The following is a 21,192-nucleotide window of genomic DNA, read 5'->3' as shown; positions in this document are numbered from 1 at the left end:
CCATATTCTCAAACTCATGTCATTTGTCTTTCTGACAGTCTGGGTCTGCCCGGCTGCCCATTAAGTCCTTCTACTTTTACTGTGTACCAACAACCATTCAACCCAAGCAGAAAGGCCACATTTCTTCTTTATACCAGCAAACAATTAAAAACCCTAACATATTCATAATTACAATCAGAACAAAACTCTGATGAACAATAACCGTTGCCACATAATTAGAGTGACAGTGTACCTTATATACACACGCAATTGTGTAACATTTCTGATTCGCCAAAAACAATGTTTGGACTTTGGTGATGAATTACATTTTTTAAAAAAATTTTTTTTTTTTTTTAAGAATAAAGGTGCATCTATTTGGCTATTAAATATTTGAACTTCTTGTTCACAAAATGACAAACGAACCAAAAACACAACCATAAACTGACCAGCAAAAATCTTAACTTCTGTATTGTCCATTCCACCAGCATATAAGAGGGCCAACACCTAGGGAGTGAGAGGGGATTCACAAACCTGAATCACCCTTTACATGTCAAGTTTTTAAACAACTGTCAAACAGGTAGAGGGACTGGTAAAGTTTCAGACATACCAGTAGAACTGGTTTAATGAGCTAGTGGAACAGGGAAGGTTTGACATGCCCCTTGTTCTTGGAGAAGAGATTCTTGGAGTACTGACACAGAGGTAAAGGGACACACAATTAAACGCAAGCATGAAACTGCAGACTTCCAGACCTACCACGAGGAAACAAAAAGGTCAATTTCAAACGACTCTTTAAGACAATTTAGAAATGAAGGAAGGGCTGCTGAAACCACCAACCTAAACTAAATCTAGACTAACATTTCTGGACTGAACAAATTTTGCACAAGCCCTTGGAGTTTCTACAAACTGGTGCATAGCAAATATAGATACACAATTAAAAGTCCCAAGTTTTTATGTATTTTTTTTATCAGCTGGGGATCAAAATGCGGATTCACATCCAAGCAGAAATACTTTTGACACAGAAACATTTGGGCCCTTTCTGGTTTTTACTCATGACACAAACCTGAGTGGGTTGACAATGTTAGATTCTTTTTTTTTTCCCTCTCACCTGTTCACCTATTATTTCTTCACTACAGCACCAATGGCCTGACTTCAAAGGAAAATTCACTACAGCAAAAACATAGGCATATCAATGTGTTATAAATGGTGACGTAGGCAAAGTATTGTAAAGAAATAAAATGCAACAAAAACACTCTTTGGTGAAATAAAATAAGGCATGCACAGTTGTAGTCAGTCGAAAAGGCAATTAACATGACAGCAGACTAATGATGTTTGTCTCTAAGATAATTTATGTCAGGATTCAGATAAGGAATTTGTACCAATCCACTAATACTGGTTAAGTTACTGTGTCTCTCAAAGCAACACAGGCATTAAAATTGGAGGGCAGGTCCTTAAAAGGATTTCACATCTCTTACCCTGTTATTTAGCCCCATGTTCTACTACTGAAATGAGAGAATATAATAAGATTCTCCTATTGAGGTACTAATGAAAATCTTAAGCAAATTATTTATATAGATTTGTGAGAATGCTAAATTAGCGTTTTAAAAAAAATAGCATAAGTAGTCCATAAATGCAAAGACATGGCTGTGAGGCTAATATAAGTCATTGTTGAAATCATCAGCAAGTCATATTATCCTCAATAACTCCTGAAATAATGGCATAGCATCTGTATCAATTTAGCTTTCTACAATACTAGAATGTCTGAGGGCAAAAAATGTAATACTATCTTACCAAATTGGCAACTGTTTATCCGATGTCCACTAACAGCTTACATTACATAACTTTCTCCAGCAAAATTAATTCCCAACCTTTACATAAAAAAAGGAAAATCTATCATTTTTGGGGTGTCATCACCTACTGAAAAATATTCAACCAAATGTTGAGTGCATCTACTGTAGATCAGAATAGCAGCTTTTCTTTCTTTGCAATTAAACCACACCCAATCAAATTGAAATGCACACAAATCAAAACATATGTGTTTGTACAGGAGGGACTGTGGCCAGTTGCTCATTAACTACTCATCAACCTTAGCACAGTGATGCTGTTATAATCCTGTCCTGGGTTGAGGAGTCCAAACTCATGTCTTGTGTTCGGTAAAATATAACATGTTCAAACAGAGTGCTAGATGTAAAACACACATACATGAACTCTTCATCGTATTCTCTCTACGCAACCTTTCAGTCAGTGTGGAAGGCGTTCCATAGTCAGTCTGCTCTGCATTCCATTTTAGTTGTCTCTCATTTGTCCTCTGTCACAAAGATTCTTCCCAAGGCTCTTCTGTTCTTTCTTGTCTGCGTGCCTTTTCCTGTGTCTACTGTTGTTTTGTCCCCCCGCCCCCCCCCCACCCCTACCCCAATCTTCACAGTCTCATGTCCATCAGGCTCCCCTGTTGTCCCCTCCATCTCATGTTCTCACAGTCGACAAAGGCAGAAGAGTGTGGGTATAAACACCCCAAACGCCACCAGGATAGGGAACATGAGGCTGCTATTATCAGCAGCATATGGGTTTGGTGTTCGGGGTCCTGACTGGACCCTGTACTTAGGAGCTGCTGAGGCAGTCTTCTTACCGCCCTCCTCTCCTCCCTCGGGTTCTTCCTCCTCGTCTTCCTCCTCTTCACGTTTTTCCAGCCCAGGGTGAGGTTGCAGTTTTGGTACATCTGAATTTGAGGAAGACAACAACAACAAAAAATGCAGGTGAAGAATGAACCGGAGATGTGGTTGAGTTTGTATCATCCAATGCAAGGATTATTGTGTAGTGATAATTGTGTAGGGATATGGGTGTAAAATAAGAGTGGATATTGCTGTTGAGAATGTTAATGCTCACCCTCCGATGTCCCCTTCATCACGTAGAGAGCACAGACCTTGGGGTTGTCATAATAACCCTGAAAAACATTGAAGGGCAGGTTATCACTTGAAAGTTGAGATAACAAATTGAGGCATGTCAAAATGAAGTGAGTGTGGTCATAACCCTCTGTCTAAAAATAATTAGACCCCAAGTCTTTAGAATACACTTCATATAAGAAATAAATACAGTGGTTTTTCATATGGGAATTAAAAGTCAAATGCTGTGTAATTAAAGTAACTTACCTTGACAAACTCCACATTGAGCTTGCCATTGAAGGTGGACACTCCCCCCTTAACACTCAACTTTCCACGGTGTATGGAGAAGGAGACTATCTCGTCATGAGCTGTACTGTGACCCACCCTCTCAAAAATATCCAGGTCTTTCACCACCGTATGGCCATTGAGACGAACATCAAATACCTAATCAAATCACAACGTCAGACAGGACACAATTTAGAACATAGAAAATGATATGTGATATCTGATGACAGGAACTAAGACTGAGTTGGGGAAGAGAAAGTTGCAGTACCTTCTGTTGAGACTGGGCAAAGTACACCTCTGAATACTTCATGACAAGTATATAGTCCCCTTCCTCTCGTATTGGCACCTCATATCCAAATGTATCCTCATTGTAGCGCTCTGTCTGATAGAGAACCTGGTCCTCTGGACTAGAGCGTAGTATGGGCAATCGTAACCCATAATCTGAAGCTAGGGCGAAATAAAAAAGATTAATATAGAAAATTAAAAGGCATTTAAGTCCATCATGCACCCCAAACGCATTACATACCACACAAAAACAAAGATATTTAAAACATATGTGCACAGTGAATTAATTTAGCTAAGATTTAAACCGTGAGTTTACACACGTGTCAGGTTTTCGGTTGACTGGTCAATAGATAGCCCTATGCTGATTCTTCAATGGGTTGGGTTTAAATGCGGAAGTAAAAATCATGCCTCAGCTACACACTTCCAACTGGAATCAGCAGGAAAGAAATTGACATGAAAAATTGTCCTTACCTTTCCCAACCTTTCCTTCCAAAGGATCTTTCTTGTAATGAATACCATGCATGTCCGTGTGCGCTTCCCCGCCAGCATTTACTGCCCAAATAACTCGTTCAGCTAGACTAGGGCCCCCACCGTTGGCCCAACACTGTTCAGCCAGCAGCGACACCACTGCCGCGACCAGCCCGGCGACCAATGGCACCGTGACCCGCCGCATTGCCATACACTGCTGGACAAGCAAACACACACCAGTTGGTCCGATGACTGTGTGAAGGAAGGCATCAATAGTTAATGAGACAGTGAGCTGACTGGCATAACTAGCTTGCAAGCCAGCTAGCTCTATATACACGACAACATAGCCAAAACCCTCCCACTATTCCCTAGATAAGGCAGTCAAATATATATAGCTAGCTAGCTTTTTGCAGGCTCTAGCTAATTCCACGATTCACAAAGAACCAACTAAGCATTGCATTAACAGATTTACAATGAAAATGACAAATACTGCTACGAAATACGAATTATTGACAAAATAACTGGCCCCATTGGTCTGTCCATTTGGTAATTTAGGAACACACTTGGCTAGAAGTGGCTAGCAGGCTTGCTAACGATACCTGTCAGACAGAATTAGTTCATCTATCCTGGATTTGCTTTCTATTCTGCAGAATACTAGTTTTTGCTTAAAAGTGGAACTTGCCTCTGTTGCCTAGTCCTGCAAATGTATATAAAATCTTCTACAATCTAAAGTGCAGAAATCGTTGACAGCAAATGCGGTTGACTGACGTTGACTTCATACAATGTGCATAGAAAGCTGCTGGAGCGGCTGGTGAGGAAGGTGTGACCGAACGTGCTAGTTTTGTGTTGTGTCAGTCAAAATGAGATCTGTCCAATCGGCGCATACTTGCAATTTTCTATTTGTGGTTCTGTTATATTCTTTTACACATGCTAGTGATAATCAATATCACACAGTACATCAAAATACTGGCATAATTATATTTTATTCTAAACATAAGTATTCGCTAGATAAAAAGTAAACGTAATCCGAAATCAATCATAAACTGATGAACTGAAGACGAATAGGGCTGATGTTACAGGTGTAGTCAAGTTTGACTGAGAGGGACGTTGTTCTGCTGGCAAAATGCGGAAGACAGATACACACGTTTCCTCTTGCGGGGAGTTCTCTATTTTAATTCTAATGCATATCCCCAACCAGCCACTCATGTACATGTACAAATACAAATATCACGAAACATATCGATGAATAACAAATACGCATTCTTACAATGTAATTTGAATCCTGTCTGATGGACCTAAAAATATATATATTTTACAAAATATCCTTTTTCTTAAGTGGTTTAAGCTACTGACAGTTCATCTCATGACAGGTAAAAAATAGATTGACAATCGGTATCTGGGTAGAACTATTGAATGATAATGCATAACCAATCAATAGACTACTTATATAAATGTATATGAATTATTAAATATATCGTGATTTTAGCGAAATACCTAAACATAGTCGGATTGTAATCCACATCTATCTCGACACCCCTCAAAGTAGATGTTTGGTATGTCTTAAAATATTGTCCAATCACGAGAGTCCAACGCAGCGCGTTCACGAGGTGCGCTCTAGATTTACCAAAAGAATGAATGAACCAAACGTTGTCATGGTAACGTCTTAAACCCGTTGCCTAAAGTAATTTTTTCTTTGCAGTCACAGGTTACTGACACCTTAAAAAAACAGCAATCAGTAATTGTTGTAGGCATCTCACAAAATTGACATGCGAACAATTCGCTACATCTGAGTTGCTCCCACTGTTAATGAGATCTGTTATACGTAGACTAGTTACAGTCGTGCTAGCTGACTAGGCTACTGTAGCGCTAGTTACTATATATTAGACCTACAGTACTGTACGCAGTAGTAGTCTAGCTAGACAAGTAAGCTAGGTAGCTACTAACAAAACCATTGCAAATAGGCATAAGTACATTTGTTTGATTTAAATTCAATCCAGCCACCGCAAGGTGGTGCCCTACATGTTTTTAAACATGGTTTTGCTCATATCAAGATATCGGACTCGATGTTCGTGTACTTGTAGGCTGAAGCAGTTGCCATGCCAACCTGTACTAGCCAGACTCTGAACCAAAGGCACACTGGAAGTAGTTATGATTGTATGTAAAACATTCACAGTGTAAACATTGTAAAAAAAAATGTTTTATGAGTTTATGGGAATAAAGAAGGAGGTGATGGGGGACTCAGTGAATTATATCTAATAGCAGTTGTCCTTTTATTGTAAGTCACATTTCATATTTTACATTAATCATTCAACAGTGAGATACAGAAACTCAAAATATGGATCTACATGGCTTTTATTCAAATTAAATGTATCTTTGGCATGCACAGAAATAGCAAAGATGAACACTTACTGTATCTACAATCTTACTAGGCCACTGCATATATGAAAAAACACACCTAACCCTAAAAAAATCTAACAAAAGGTTTCTCAGCTGTTTTTTGTAGTATTAGGTGTCCTTAATAACATACTAAAAGTTTACCAAAGTTTGACCACTAGAAAGGTGTAATTTTCAAGATGGCGTCCAAGATGGGCTGGAAGCCCTTAAAATATCCTAACTCCTTCGTTATTTGACCTAGCCAAGTAATCTTGGTGTCTAACCCCATGTTTTCTGGGTCTATGAATCCATTGGACTTGTCTAAATTGCACTGACATGATTACATACTTATGGAATACATGATTTTGTGAGATTACTGTAAGGTTTTATCTTTGTTTGGGGTGAACCCGAGATGTAAACGATTTAGCATACGTCATGTAACTCCTACTCAGTACGTGTTTTTGGACACATAGTCTTTTTTTGCTAAAACATAGACTTGACATTCAATGTAAAAGTTAATTCTGAATTAGCCTGAACAGAGGCCTGTACGTGAACTCTCCAAAATGGTCACTCATTTCAATTTGAATAAGGTAATACATGCATCCTAAATGTATATAGGTGAAATTATACTAAACCCAACAAAACTAAATTCACAATTTTCAGCAATTCAGAAGATGGTGGAAGAGAATACTGACATTTGATATTGCTTGCCTCATTGAAATGTTGTTGGCAGCACAGTGTATACCATTTTGCTCAAACAAAATTCATCCTTGACTACGTAAACCACCCACCCCACCCCCCACCCCTCCTCCCTGGGAACAGTCATTTTCCCGCAGTCTTGCAACAGGAGGGGCTCCACCATCAAAGTTGCCCAAGACTGAATCATTGAACCTGCTTTGCTGTTCCAACGGTTCCTGATCATGTCAAAAACTGAAGTTTTCACTGGAAGATGTAATGAGCTATGAACTCATTTCCTGCAGCCCTGTTCGAAGGAAAGGACATCTTCAGTATAGCCAACAAGCCCCAACTAGCGCAGGCAGTCACTGAGTTCTCAAGCAAGAAATCTAACAAAACTGTCCTGGATTCCATCCCACCAACTGAGCGTTATGTCCTTGCTGGCGGCTCCCTGGTTCATCGCTTGTCATGGAAAAAGGGTGACAGTTACGGTGCCATTGCACAGTCATATGCAGACTTTACCATACGCCATTATGGTAAAGCAAAAGTTGTTTTTGAAGTTATAGCGAAGGTCCTTCCATTAAAGACAATACGCATCAGAGACACTCACCCCATCGTTAACTTCAATGCAGAGACTGAGTTTGTGGGAAGAAAGGATGATTTTCTTTTCAGATCTTGCAACAAACAAGGACTTATCAATCTTATGACCGAGGAGCTGGAGAAGGGCTGCACTGTTATCAATGCATCAGGTGATGCTGACGTGGACATTGTTAAAGCTGCAGTCAAGGCCTCAGAACATCAGCCAACAACCTTGATAGGGGAGGATACAGACTTATTCTTCTCCTCTCCTCTACTACCTCTACAAAGCAACTAAAGTGTACAACATCAGTGAGTTGAAAAACGTCCTGGGTAGTGACTTGTGTTCCCAGTTGCTGTTTATTCATGCCTTCACAGGATGTGATACAACTTCCCGCATTTTTTGTGTTGGCAAACAGTCCAGAAACTTGAGAATGGTGAATCAATCATCCAGTCCTGTGCAAATGTGTTTCTGCTCCCACATCAAGCAAGGAATGTCATAGAGGACCATGGGACCAAGGCAGCAGTGTTGTTTGGCGGAAAGAGTACCGATTCACTTGCCTCTTTGCGCTACAACCTTTTTAGCAAGAACATTTATACAGCCAAATCATTTGTTACCCCAGAACATCTGCCTCCAACTGAGTCCTCAACCAAATACCACTGCCAAAGAGTTTACTTCCAGATCATGGTGTGGATTGGAAAGGTGGCACCCCTGTTTTGACTAATTTTACAGTACCACACAGTTCTAATGAATTTATTCTTTATTGGAATCAAAAGAATGGTTATGAACCACAGAAACCACCAACACTAGGCAAAATGATATGAGAAAGGAGAAATATGCAATTACTTAAGTAAAATTGTACTTACTTTCGCATAAATATGCTTGTAACCAATTGCTTTAATATATAATTGTACTTGTAATCACTTATCTATCATGCAAATATGCTCATTAAAATATTACATGGCCAAAACATGTATCAAGCACCAGTATTCCTGGTTTAGGAGGAATACGAAGGAGTAATGGTCATTTTAAGGACCTGACGGACGCCATTTTGAAAATGGGGCCTTTCTTGGAGTCAAACTTTGGTAAACTTTTAGGATGTTTTTAAGTACATCTGATAATACTGTAAACCACTGAGAAACCTTTTGTTAGAATTTTTTGGGGGTCAATCCATATTTGCAGCTGACTACACAGACAAAAACAATATTTCTCCAATTTGATTAAGAAGCATAAAATATCTCTTCAATTTTATATCTTCAATATAAAAAAACAAACAACATGCAGACAATTTTTCCAACTATACCAATAACCATACAGATGTAAAGAAACATGTACAAATCAACCATCAACAATGTCAATCAACACACACAAATGTGAGTGTAATGTACTCCTTAAGTTAACTTCTGTCCTCATAGCGTCAGATGTAAATTGCCTTTATGTGTAATGCTTTTGTCTCATACTTTCATGAGAGGGAATATGCAAATTAGGATGGCACATCACAGTATTTCATAAACTGCCAGGAGCCATTTTAAGAAATTAGGTGCAATGCTGCTCACTGGGTCTTTGGTTTAGCACCACGGGTCACATAGAGATAACCTTCAAGAAGCAGCAGCGTTTCATTTGATTTCCTACAGGATGTGTTGGCTAGAAGCAATACAAATACAGCTGAAAACATTGCTGTAAAAATACTGCATCCTCAACCATGTAAACACAAATGTTCATTCTTCATTCAATTTGTTCGCTCTCTCACTCATAGCAAGCTGAATAATCTGCATGGTAACACATACTCTAATATTTCTATTTAAATATGTAAATAAAATAAAAACAGCAGGCGACACATACTATGGGTTGTTCCTTTGCTGGGTCAGTGCAAACCACAGAAAAGAACTAAGATGGAGGTGTAAGTAGACAACGAGATAATACAAATACTTTATTAATTATATTCTTAAAAAAGCAGAACATAAGAGAAAGCAATATAAAGAAATGCAAGAAATGATATTTCTGAGACTTGACCCACAATTGTAGTTTGCTTATTGCTCATTTCCTCCCAAAAAACGAAACAAAACAAAACAGTGGACAGTTACAGATGGTTTAAAGTGCAGATCCCATAGCTGGGTCAATCTGCTACAGTAGATTCTGTCTCAATGGGACAGTGGGTCCGTGGGTCAGTGTGTCCAGAGAGGTAAAGACTGTGATTCCAGTATTTCTCAGGTAAAGATGGCTCAGACTTTTAAGCATATCTCTTTTTGGCTCAGTAGATGATGACAGAAGCGTGGAGGTTCACATTCAATATGAATAACTTGAGGTTGTATATACCACCCACTCCCTCTCAGCGAGACATCATTCGGACAAACTCTGCGAGAACAGGAAGTGAGATTTCTGATTTAGAATTTAAATATAATGATTGAATAATATGAAATGAAAATGAATATAATGAAAATGAATAATATTTTTTTTTCTTAATTTCATCGTATTAAGATGATTCCATTTGCACCTGCAGTGTCTTTTAACTAACTTAATGTCACCCCATTTAAGGTGGTTTTATTACACAATCAAGAATGATTCCAAAAAAACATTTAAGTGCCAAACAAATTGGGGCTTACCTTCAAAGTCAACATGCCCATCCCCATTCAAATCAATATCCCTAAGGATATCCTCCAAATCCCTGTTACCAACCTACAGTATTGGAATAAGACATGTATGGGCATATTTGAGTACATCAGAAAAAGTATTGAATACAATCATTAATAATTTCAGTAATATAATGACTATAATATATATATTTATTATTATTATTATTTATTTTTTATGTCATTTTCACTTCTGGTCTTATTTGTATTTCTGGTAGAGGGCTTCAGTATCATAACACACCTGTTGGCCAAGCAACTTCTTCATAGCCTCTCTGAGCTCTGCTGTGCTAATCGCTCCATCCCCATTGGTGTCAAACTGAGAAGAGCAGAGGGAGGTCAAGAAGAGGCTTGAGCGAGACAGAACTATCTCTCTTTATCACTGTTATTTCCTTACCTCTTTAAATGCATCCTTCAGCTCTTTCACACCAATCATGTCTGCAGTTTCAGCAAGAAGTTTTGGACCCATTAACTCCACAAAGTCCTCGAAATCAACATGTCCCCCCACTTCAGAAAAACAAAAAGGATGTGATACAATAAAAGGGCATGTACTTGCAAGGTGCATGAATGGCAATACATGTTTTACTATGTAAACGAAACAGCAATGTTTTCTACATGCTTACAGTTCATGTTGATCTGTTGGCTCAGTTCTATCAACTCCATCTCAGTGGGCATATATCCCATGGTTCTCATACAATTCCCAAGGTCTTTGCATCCAATGAAACCATCTTTGTCCTTATCAAACTCCTGAAACGCCTCGCGCAACTCTATGGAGTGTTAACAGAAACAGAAAGAACGTGAAAATCCGAGCCGGTTACACTTCTACTGTAGACAAAAAAAACACAAACAGGTTGGTTGAAACAACTTACCGTCTATCTCCTCAGGTCTAAGCTCTCTATCCTGATAAAAAGACACAAGGGACAGTATTAGTAGACCAAATCAGAATTAGACACGTTGGTAAAATTAAGCTCCATATAAGGATATCTTATCTCATAATTAGATTAAACCTCTAGTAAACACAAAGGCAATGGCTGTAGTGACCTCTGAATGTGAACCAGAAACTTCCTCCATGACAATCTTCTGTCGATACTGGTATAATTCAGACAAGGGAAGAACACTTTATAGTACTGTGTGATGCTACTGGAATGTTTTCAAACATATTAATAGATACACGGATACAAACCTTGCATAATGACAGAGTATACCGGGAAACAGGCCACATTGGAGTGCACAAAAGAATGTAACAGTGTTCTTTTTACAGCTCTAGCTTACAATGAGAACAACCTTTAAAGGATATGGAGCACAGATGGGAGACAGACATATTCCAGAACACTGAGGGGTTAACAGCAGGAGCAATGATCAGTGTAAACAGAATCATCTGTGATGTCAGGTCCTATGAACTGTGTCTGACCAGAAACGCTGACACAGTTAATTCACCCAAAGTAGCAACTCTGCCAGATCAACTTACCGAACAAACCATGCTAACATATGATTCATAAATCTATGGATCCATGAGAGAATCCTCTCTGACTGTCTCAACAGTCAAGATACAACATCCAAAAAACAAAGGATGTAAAAGCGTGATGCACTATTTCACTTATGATTATGCTCGGTTTCAGTATAATTTGTCACTGTCGTGTGTTAAGAGTATTTCAATTATTGACTGCTTTAAAGTATATGTGTTTCAGCCCAGACTTATGTACAGCCTGCCTGCTATCAGTCAGGCACTTGCGCACAAATATGCAGGCTTGCCCCAATAAGTTGTGCATGAGAGCGCAGTTTTGTGTAAGGGCCAAGAGGGGCTCCTGATTGGCCCCTTGACTCCCTCCCTGGCCCCTCTCCTCACAGCACTGCACCCCTCTGAGCCTCTTCTTATCACCCTGGGGCATCTTATCCAGGACACCCAAGAAGGTACAGGTGGGGGGAGGGGGGGCAGAGACAGTGTTAGAGACCCATAGCACACAGAAGCTTTGGGACAGAATGGACAAGAGAGATGAAATTGAGAAGGAATGTGTGTATTGGTGACTACAATGCAATAATGGTTGTTGTGTGCCGGATGTGCAATATTTTGACCTGTCGCTAATGCCATTTAGCAAATCTATTACATTGTTTATTAGCAGTCATTACTGTCAGTTGCTTTTATTACTTTTCATTTTCACTCATCTTAATGGAATAAACAACAGCTTTAGGATTCGGGTTAACACTGCCTCAAGCCTCCTCATTCACTTAAGTAATATTTTATCAAGATAAGTTATCATATGCAGTGCAGTTGCCTGACAAAGTCATGAAAGATGCAATGAAGTGTTTACTTACACTAGATTTAGTAGATGAACCCATGTATTACAGTGCATGGCTTATGAATTAATTAATTAATTAATCAATCTATGTTTAATCATTTAGTGAGATAAACATAGACTGAGTAAGAGAGAATGTGTGAAAGAGTTTGAGAAGGAGAGAGAGGGTGGGAGAGAGAATGAAAGAGAGAGACAGAGACATACAGCACACAACTGTTTTCACATCAATAAAAAAGTGTGTGGCCAACTTTCCACTCATTCATCATAACAGTTTACTGGATTCATTGTGTAGACTGTCACTTCAGATCTATACACTGTCAGACTTGGAGTAAACACACACAGGAGGAGAGAGAGAATAGCAAGTGGATGAGAGAACCCGGTGGGACAGAAGAGAACATAGAAAAGCATAGAAATGTGCTCGTTCTCAATTAAAGCAAATGTTACGTCAAACTACTGTATGGTTGTACACTGCCAAATACATTAGTTTAAAATACACACTTATACATTTAGATTATACTTAGATGTTATATAGATTCTATATTTATATAACGTAGCTGCAGACTGTGGTATATGTCAATACTGTTCAAATATTTAAGGCTGTACTATTTATCAAGCATTAAATATAATTGTTGGTAGGCTGAGAACTTGACCAACATGTTGATATCAACTGTAAAATATCTGAAGACTTAGCAATAACCGCTAAGATCACCCAAAACCAAACTTTGGAATTTACGACTTCTCTGTCAAACATGACAACAGACAAAGACATAAAATGGAAGGATTTAGAGAAAAAGAAGCACATGTGCCTCAAAGACCAGACCAAAAATAAACTTACCTTCTTGGAGATATTTTTAAGAGGTAATTTTATGCAGTTCCCCATGGCTAAGAAATTGTGTTCATATAGGAATTTAAAAAGACCACAAAGGCACTTTCCAAAGAGAGACTATGATTTGGGGCAGAGGATGGCTAACACAGAATTCAGACTGACCCATGTGTACAGAGGAAAGACAAGTGAGCTGTTCAATACCTGAAGTTAGAGTGAAAATGACAATAACCACAGAGATGGGTGGAAAAAGAGAAAGGTTGTGTTTGAGAAAGGGGGGTGGGGGGGAGGGGGCTGTGCAAGAAAGTAAGGGAAGGATGGGTCTGTACTGTTGATTGAGACGAGGTCACAGAGGGGAAGATATAGACAAACAGGAGGTGAGAGAGAGCGGGCAAGATAGGCAGTGCATTAAAAACCTATTCAAACCATCTTTTTATGCCAATAAGTGGGCTGAAAAAGCTATTTTGTTTGTCCTGTCACACATATGCTAACCGTCACATACAAGGATCTGTTAGGCCATGTCTGTTAAGGTGATCTGGTAATGTGTGTAAATGTGTCACTGGTGTTTTCCCTCTTTCATCCTCTCCATCACAGTTGTAAGAACGATCAAATTCATACTGAGCATGTGGTGTGACTACCACCCTGATTCACAGAAAAGAACATAATATAGAAATTAAACACATTCTTCAACCTTTTATCATGATGAAACCCTTCCAAGTAACCTTCAAAGGGTAATGAACCATCACCATCATAGCCTCAACCTTTTCATCAATTCATTAATAAATATCAAAACATGCAAATATCTTTTGTGACCACTTCAGAGTTTTTTCTTTTAATAAATGATATGCCAACCTCTTTTCAGCTTTTAATTATCGATGGAGACTAAATTAATTTTGTGTGTTTCTATTGATGAATCATAAAAAATGTCACAAGAACGTACAGCAGGAATACAACATGTTGATTGTTTGAGAGAAACCGTTTGGTTTACTGTGGTCTGTCATCCTACCTTTTGGTTAGGTGGTGCTAAAGTCACACGGTTAATTGCCAGAGCTTAACACTGGATTAAAATCTATAATTAATGCCATTGATTTCCCAAAGGCTCAGGGAGATATTTAATGAAGATGATTGCAGAACACAATGGAAAACATGACAGTTAAATCATGCACCTGTCATCAATAGACCATAGCCTATGCGTGTACACTTACACAGGTGCTATTAAGGGCTGATGGTCTACAATTATGTCATTCAGCTTCAATACTAATTATGTAGTCTACAGATTCTTTATGAAGTCATGTGTAGTCTAATTCTAAAAAAAAGTATGTCAACTTCAGTTAAATTCAGACGAATGCTGAACTAAAATGTATGGACACTTGAGAGCAAAATCATGAACTTTTGTGGCTCTTCATCTGGCAAGGCTCTTACCTGGCCATAGACCGAGTTGAGAATTGGGCGCAGATTAAAATCGGATGCTGAGGATGCTGCACTGGACCTCCGGGAACGGCGCGAAGATTTACTGGACAATGGGACCGGGGATGACGATGCTGAGGATGGGATGTTGGCATCTCCGCCAGTCAAAATGGCCTTGTGGTCCCTCGGTTCAAAGAAGGGCGCTGTGTCGTCGTTGCAGTCAGAGAATGACGGTGTTCTGGGAGGTAGATGAGTGGAATGGTGTGCAGGTGCGGGCCCGTCCCGAGTCGATTTTCTTCTGTGATGACGGTGTGAGTTTTGGGAAGATTTACAGCGTTCCCTTGATCTTTGGCTCACAGTTGGTTGCTCAGGAGAGTCATCCTTGGAGTGTGACACAGAGACATCAGGTGCGTGAGACCGGCTTTTACCCCGGGATGTTGCACTGTTCCGGTTACCGAGAAGGGATGGATGACACAGGGGTCTTCTTGCGCTAACGTCGCATTCGGCTGACCAGAAAGAATCCTCTGCAGTACTAGCCACGTGAGTAGCTGCCGGACGATGGTGATGGTGATGCCGGGGTTCTGTTGTGCAGTCAAGGAGGTGTGTCGGTCTCCTGCTAACCGCGGTAGATTTCAGCAGAGAGGTTGCAGATTCAGATTTTGGAAAGTAGCTCATAACTGCAGTCTTGTTTAGGCGTTGTTAATCAACGTTTTTACCGAGTAATTTCCCCGAATAGGCGAAATGCTGAGTCAGTAACATAATAGCTGCCTTCTGATCCGTCAGTGAAAGTTGCATTTTACCTCCTGATTGCACTATGGCCGCACCACTAGGGCGCGCGCAGACGCTAGTAACCAAATTCTGGGAGTGGACAATGTTCTTGTCGCGTCACCTTTTTTTTGTGCTAATGTGACCGTGCTTTAAATTTGGCACTACTCCCCATTAACAGGGAAAACATTAACTCAAGACCACGTCTTGGCGCATGACATAAAAAGCTCATATTGTGCAACCACCAACACGGTCTACTGTTGAAACAGACACATTTTCTATAATCTCAGTTTAGTCTGTAAGAATAAGTCCTCTTAAAATCTCGTTTCTAAAATATAAGAACCTGCAGAGGTCTACAGACTGACAAACATGGACAAACAAGTCACTGAATTTAAAACGAAAATCGGCCATTTATTAAATATATTGTTTAAAATCAGCACAATGATAATCTATGAAGGAATAATTACACAATACTGTTGGTATGATTTTAACGATCAATTATGTTAAATGTCACTAAACAATAGTAACACCACGTGAATTAACAATTAGAACATCAACTGATTTGAAATATTAACTAATTCCCACTTTCTGGTGAATAAAGAAAAAAGTACTATACTGTAAAAGCAGTTAAAGATAAATGAAATGCCATTTTAAACCCTTGTGGTTCTTAGTACATCAACCCTATTTACAGAAATACAAAGTTGATATCAAATCCAACCATATTACAACTATTTCTCAATTAGTAAATTTAACGAGTAACAAACATTTCTCCAGTGCAGCAACTGCACAGGATGCCTTGAGCAAATCATTTGACCTAAAATGTGCTTATCCAACCATGTTTTGTGAAAGCTGTATTGATTTTAAAAGGAGGACACAGTACACTTATCACACATGGGCAGGGATAATCACGCATTAAGGATTGTGTTTGTAAACATTTATGCAACATTTGACATTAGTTAGTCAAAGTCGTTAGCTGCTAAGAGAGGATACAGGGAGAAGTAAGGTTAGAAGACAACTGAGCATATATACACAGTGAGCTTGGGTACAGGTAGAGAAACTAAAGCTGTTTCCCATTCCCACTGTTCAATTCACACAACTTGCTCTCTGCTGTTTTCACACAATTACTCTCTGTCTCAGATGTTTTTTTCACTCACTCACTCATTCACTCACTCACTCACTCACTCCTCTTCTCCTCTCTTCTCAGCGTCCTGGAGTGAAAATGTAGTCCAAAGCCTGTCTCTCAGCAGCAGCCACATTAGGATGCCACAGGTCCACCATAAAGACAACTCTGGGACCATCCTCAGGACTCCCTGAAAACAGAGACGCCCAAAGTTGACAAACAGAACAAGCACTAACTAAACCCTTCCCGTTCTCCCCACTCACTCCTCTCAGCGAAACCCCATTTTAACAGCTTCTACAATGACAGCACAAAGCAAACTTTTTTCCCGCCACCAGCTCTCCCACAGACCTCACCCTCATGGAAGGCCCTGTGCAGGAACGAGTCGTCAAACAGCAGACAGCTGCCCTCAGACCAGCACTGTGGTTCGCCCCCAACCACCAGCTCACAAGCAGGGGGCACTTTGAGACCTGTGGAGGAAACACAGCAAAGGGTGATAGGCCATAAAATATGCCAACAGCTGGGGACATAATTACATAACATTACACCGCTCATGTAACACATCCATAGTGTATGTTTGAAAAAAGACTTAAGGTGCAAGCATAAACACTATAGAGCAATGCTCAGGTGCCTCTATCTATGCCAGTACTATTTTTGTAAACGGATGCAGCCCTCTGGGCAGCTCCTACTCTCACCTAGGTGGCAGCGCACTCTGACATTGGTCGGGCCGTAATGCTCCGCGATCAGAGCCCCGGGGGTGAGCACAGAGAAGCAGGCGTTCCCAAACACGTTGTTAGCGATGAAGGTGCGCAGCTGACCGAGCACTCGCCAGGCGCGGGGGCACCTCCGGGCGTTGAGGGCCAGTGGAGTGCCCTGGTTCACCAGGTAGAAGGTCCACCACTGTCCATGAGGGGTGGTGTTGGTTTTCCAGCCCGGAGGGAGGGCAGAGCCCGCCCTGGCAGGGGGGTGCTGGTAGATGTTCTCAAACTCAGCCAGCAGGGCGGGGAAGCTGCGCTCCAGCAGCTCTACATCGTGTTTCTGTGCGTCCCGGGAGAAGAAAGGTGCAGAGGGCAGGTCTGGGAGGAAAAACACTTCTGGTCTCTGGATGGTGGGCCGGCTGGTGAGGTAGCGGCCCTGGTCCCGCACCCCTTTGTGCACCCTCCCCATCCCGGACCAGGTGTAGCGCTTGGCGTAATCCTGCAAGCTGTGGTACAGCCTCTGGTTCAGACCCTCCCCAGTGTACGAGCAACGGAAACACTCTGTGGACTGGCAGTAGGCGAAGCCATTCTGCTCCTCCACGCCGGACACCTGCCTCCCCTTTCCCCTGCCACCGCCCTCTGGGCTCAGTAAGCCCCCCGCGGCCCCTCCCACCCGACTGGGCTCTGTGCTGTAGCCCCCACGCAGAGGGCTGGAGCTGTGCTCACGGCCCACCCTATAACAATACCATACGAAGAGCAACAGCAGACACATAGCTGTGCCAAAGGCACTGGACTCACACTCCCTCATGGACTGCATTCCACCAGCCACCATCTCCCTAACCCTCTCCAATGACCACTCCATCATAGAACCCTGTTGAGTTGGAGTTGTTTTTTGTGTTTTCTTTTTAACTGCAGTCGAAAAGGTCAGCGGGGGAAAAAAAACTTTCTTAACACTGATTTCGAATGACAAAATTCTCCCTTGGTTTCATGGAGCTCCTATCAGGCCCCCTGAGGTGTGAGTCTGACACTCTCAGACAGGACACACACACCCTGTTTCCGATCTTAACATTTTAGCACTCGAGGGGGCGATCCCTCTGCGGGGTGTGCGGTATTTGTGCGGCTCCCTTCGTCCGTCATTGGGGCGAATGCAGACAGACAGCCCACCTGAGGGAAGCTCTGTTCGGCATCAGGGGAAAGAAAAAGAGAGCAACAAAATGATATTAAAGACAAGCTTTTCATTATTAATGTAGCTAACATTACAACTGCAATCTGCATCGGTCCACCCCCCCCCCCAACCTTCCTCCTCACCCCACCCACACACCCCTGAGAAACACCTGCTGAAACCCACACACCACCCTGGACACGCACTGACTGCATTGGCTACACACACACACCGTACACACACAGTGAAGATGACATTTTGAAATTCAGCCCTCTAAACACACACAGGCTACACCTCCGCACTGCACTGTACAAAGCCATGAGTCATGAGCACATTGCTGCATTTAAACACCAGAATCGCTCTCACTATATAACCCTCTCTCAATATCTCCATCTCTTTAGCTCTCTCTCTTACACTCACACGATTACGCAAATGTGAATAGACAGTGATGGTATCCACCCACATGAACAAGTAGCCTAAAGCCTAAGAGCTTTGTAGGCTACACGTTGTATGTTGAAGTCATTTTTTGACAGCGTTGCTGACATCAAGTAAATTGGGATAAATAGGCTACATGATGTAAAAAAAAACATGCGACAAAAGCATCACCAACCAAATAATTATCTGTCACTGCAAGATGCTCCAACCGCAATCACGGCACGCACAAGTCAGACTGTAATAACATAAACAACTGCCAAGGAGAAAGAGAGAAACTTCCTTATTCAGCTCCTGCATATGCCACCGCACCAACAACGGTTTGGCTACTGCTTGGACAGAATCGTTGGGAACCCCCAGTCCAACAAGACGCTCCCACACATTCTTCCGCTCTGCCAGGTTCAATCATTTCTTCAAGAACTGCGCTGTTAATCATAAAGCATATGGGCCCATCCACAATGTCCATCTCTCTCTCTCTCTCTCTTTCTCTCTCCTTCTTTCCTCGTTCCTTGACACCCGCCAACTCTATTTCCCATAGCCTCCTCCATATCCCTGCCCAGAAAACCCATGCGCCTGCCTACACACAAACCGTAGTCGGTTTTATGGGCTACTAGTCGGCCATCAAGCTGTCTTCATAAACCCCGACAGATGCTATAGCTGTCGTAATATAAAGCACCAAAAATAATTATTCCAATAACATTCATTATTATAAGGATATTAATTCCAGCTATAATAATAATCAGGCCTAATAATAACACAGACATTGTTCAATCTCACCTATGTTTCATCTTTGTGGATCATAGGCTACATACTTGTCAAATGTCCAAGGTTCGCCTTTCTGCAGCAATAACCAGGTATAGTTGTCTATGACCGACGTCGTTCATGTTGCCCCATTCCGATAAACTAGGAAATCTGCGTTCACCGCGGTGCAACAGGAAGACAGTCGAAGAGAAAGGATTGACGGATATCACCAGCGCATCATAAAGTGGGCCTATTCGTATCTTTCATGAGGTTGTTTCAAGTCGCTGAACTACAATCGTCGAATTTACGAAACGATAAATGTTAACCAAGTCCCAGGTCATGCAGCTATCAAACTCGGAATCTCACTTGAAAGACTGCTCCAACAGAAGCAGCGCTTGTTGACTTCACCGTAAAACGACATTTCCCAGATTCATTGCTAATCTGAGCAGCGTCCAATCAGAATCAATGTGCCGCGAGTCCGGTGTTATAATGCAGCCACAAGCATTGAAATTATGGCAAATTACCTTTTTTTCTTTCTGGTCATGATCTGTTCGTGCACACACTACATATCACCCTGTTCAGAGGTTGCCTATGTTGTGGGATTGTTTGTCTTGTTTAAACAAACAAACAAACTGGTTTTTCAGATTAGGCTAATAGCCAGAAGTGTTCTCGACCAGGTGTAACTCCATTGCTCTAATCCCTCAACAGCTCCACCCACCACATATTATTATTTACTGTAGTTAAATAGGCCAGATAATTGCTGACATGACATGACTCACCAATTTATAGGATTTCTATCCCTCTCGCGCGCTCGTAGAGTCTGGTCCTTAAATTGTCTTAAGGGGGTGGAGATTTCTACCCATCTGTTCAGGGGAGGTCTGAGACTAGACTTTTTAGTTTTAGTGAGTGCCGCAGTGGGAATTGACGACTATGGCTAGATCAAAGGCTAGGTTATACACATGTTTGTCATTAACTGTATTATGCGTTATTATTATAATAGTTTGTATAGCTGTGTCTGTGAACCGCGGGTGTCCAGAGGAGGTGTATAAACACGCAGCCGTAGCTGCAGACTCAGAAACATGCTCAAAAGTTGGACGGTAAGTGTTCTGAATTTGTTGCGTTGGTTATTTTGATATAGGTCAAACTGTTTATAGGCTACTTAATTCCATTCAGACACGAGCGCAAAGAGCGCACAGGTTTAGCTTGAGGTGTGTGGTTTCAGTTATAGTTTGTTAGATTCAGTTATTAAACAATTAATTGAAAGGGTCTGTAATGCTCTTATGTGAGGTATAGCCTATTACCTTTAGGTGCACGTATACTGAACGACCCATTCATGATCTGGGGTAATGAAGAAGTAGACTATGTTTGTGCATTAAGTAACCTGATAAAAAGTCGGGAAACATTAACTTTTCCTATTGACAGAACCTTTCTAAATTGTTTCCAGAAACATCCTGCAGAAAGGAGGATCAGCAGTAGATGGAGCGATTGCGACGTTATTATGCACTTCTGCCATCCACCCACAGAGCATGGGCATCGGCGGGGGATCTATATTCACAGTGATGGATAGCAACGGTATGGGACGTAATTCATCAGCTCAAGTGAGAGATC

General features: G+C 41.1%; 4 protein-coding genes across 13 annotated transcripts in view; 1 reads left to right on the top strand and 3 right to left on the bottom strand.

Moving 5' to 3' along the window:
- Positions 1-2,384: 2,384 nt before the first annotated feature.
- mlec (malectin) lies at positions 2,385-4,755 on the bottom strand. Of its 3 annotated transcripts, none has more exons than XM_062454348.1 (6): positions 4,576-4,755; positions 3,897-4,110; positions 3,409-3,587; positions 3,123-3,299; positions 2,860-2,917; positions 2,385-2,692 (listed from the first exon to the last, which is right to left on the bottom strand). In XM_062454348.1, the coding sequence occupies exons 2-6, from the start codon at positions 4,102-4,104 to the stop codon at positions 2,448-2,450; spliced, it is 867 nt and encodes a 288-aa protein (XP_062310332.1). In that variant the 5' UTR covers positions 4,105-4,110; positions 4,576-4,755; the 3' UTR covers positions 2,385-2,447. The 3 variants fall into 3 exon arrangements, with proteins under 3 accessions (XP_062310332.1, XP_062310333.1, XP_062310331.1); XM_062454349.1 differs by having other exon boundaries at positions 3,897-4,107; XM_062454347.1 differs by having other exon boundaries at positions 3,897-4,145; positions 4,576-4,750.
- A 3,743-nt stretch (positions 4,756-8,498) lies between these two features.
- cabp1a (calcium binding protein 1a) lies at positions 8,499-15,457 on the bottom strand. Of its 4 annotated transcripts, none has more exons than XM_062454895.1 (8): positions 14,685-15,457; positions 11,187-11,234; positions 11,015-11,045; positions 10,769-10,912; positions 10,543-10,652; positions 10,390-10,464; positions 10,122-10,194; positions 8,499-9,873 (listed from the first exon to the last, which is right to left on the bottom strand). In XM_062454895.1, exons 1-8 carry the CDS (start codon positions 15,342-15,344, stop codon positions 9,848-9,850), a joined length of 1,167 nt encoding a protein of 388 aa, XP_062310879.1. In that variant the 5' UTR covers positions 15,345-15,457; the 3' UTR covers positions 8,499-9,847. The 4 variants fall into 4 exon arrangements, with proteins under 4 accessions (XP_062310879.1, XP_062310881.1, XP_062310880.1 ...); XM_062454897.1 differs by lacking the exon at positions 14,685-15,457 and adding an exon at positions 13,275-13,416; XM_062454896.1 differs by lacking the exon at positions 11,187-11,234.
- Positions 15,458-15,820: 363 nt separating this feature from the next.
- On the bottom strand, positions 15,821-20,041 carry asphd2 (aspartate beta-hydroxylase domain containing 2). Of its 3 annotated transcripts, none has more exons than XM_062454899.1 (4): positions 19,621-20,041; positions 17,247-18,425; positions 16,903-17,021; positions 15,821-16,744 (listed from the first exon to the last, which is right to left on the bottom strand). In XM_062454899.1, exons 2-4 carry the CDS (start codon positions 18,112-18,114, stop codon positions 16,613-16,615), a joined length of 1,119 nt encoding a protein of 372 aa, XP_062310883.1. In that variant the 5' UTR covers positions 18,115-18,425; positions 19,621-20,041; the 3' UTR covers positions 15,821-16,612. The 3 variants fall into 3 exon arrangements, with proteins under 3 accessions (XP_062310883.1, XP_062310884.1, XP_062310885.1); XM_062454900.1 differs by having other exon boundaries at positions 19,656-20,041; XM_062454901.1 differs by having other exon boundaries at positions 16,908-17,021; positions 19,621-20,039.
- Positions 20,042-20,322: 281 nt separating this feature from the next.
- The window catches only part of ggt5a (gamma-glutamyltransferase 5a), a 122,724-nt gene continuing 121,854 nt past the window's right edge, over positions 20,323-21,192 (top strand). For all 3 annotated transcript variants that reach the window (XR_009929103.1, XM_062454892.1, XM_062454891.1), the window contains exons 1-2: positions 20,323-20,681; positions 21,029-21,156. Coding sequence is in view for 2 of the 3 variants with exons in the window: in XM_062454892.1 (XP_062310876.1) it covers positions 20,515-20,681; positions 21,029-21,156 (295 nt within the window). In the remaining variant the exon portion in view is untranslated. The remainder of the gene's footprint in view (positions 20,682-21,028; positions 21,157-21,192) is intronic.

The sequence above is a fragment of the Osmerus eperlanus genome, chromosome 28, assembly GCF_963692335.1.
Source record: "Osmerus eperlanus chromosome 28, fOsmEpe2.1, whole genome shotgun sequence".
Classification (NCBI taxonomy): Eukaryota; Metazoa; Chordata; class Actinopteri; order Osmeriformes; family Osmeridae; genus Osmerus; species Osmerus eperlanus.
This window is presented reverse-complemented; position numbering and strand designations above follow the sequence as displayed.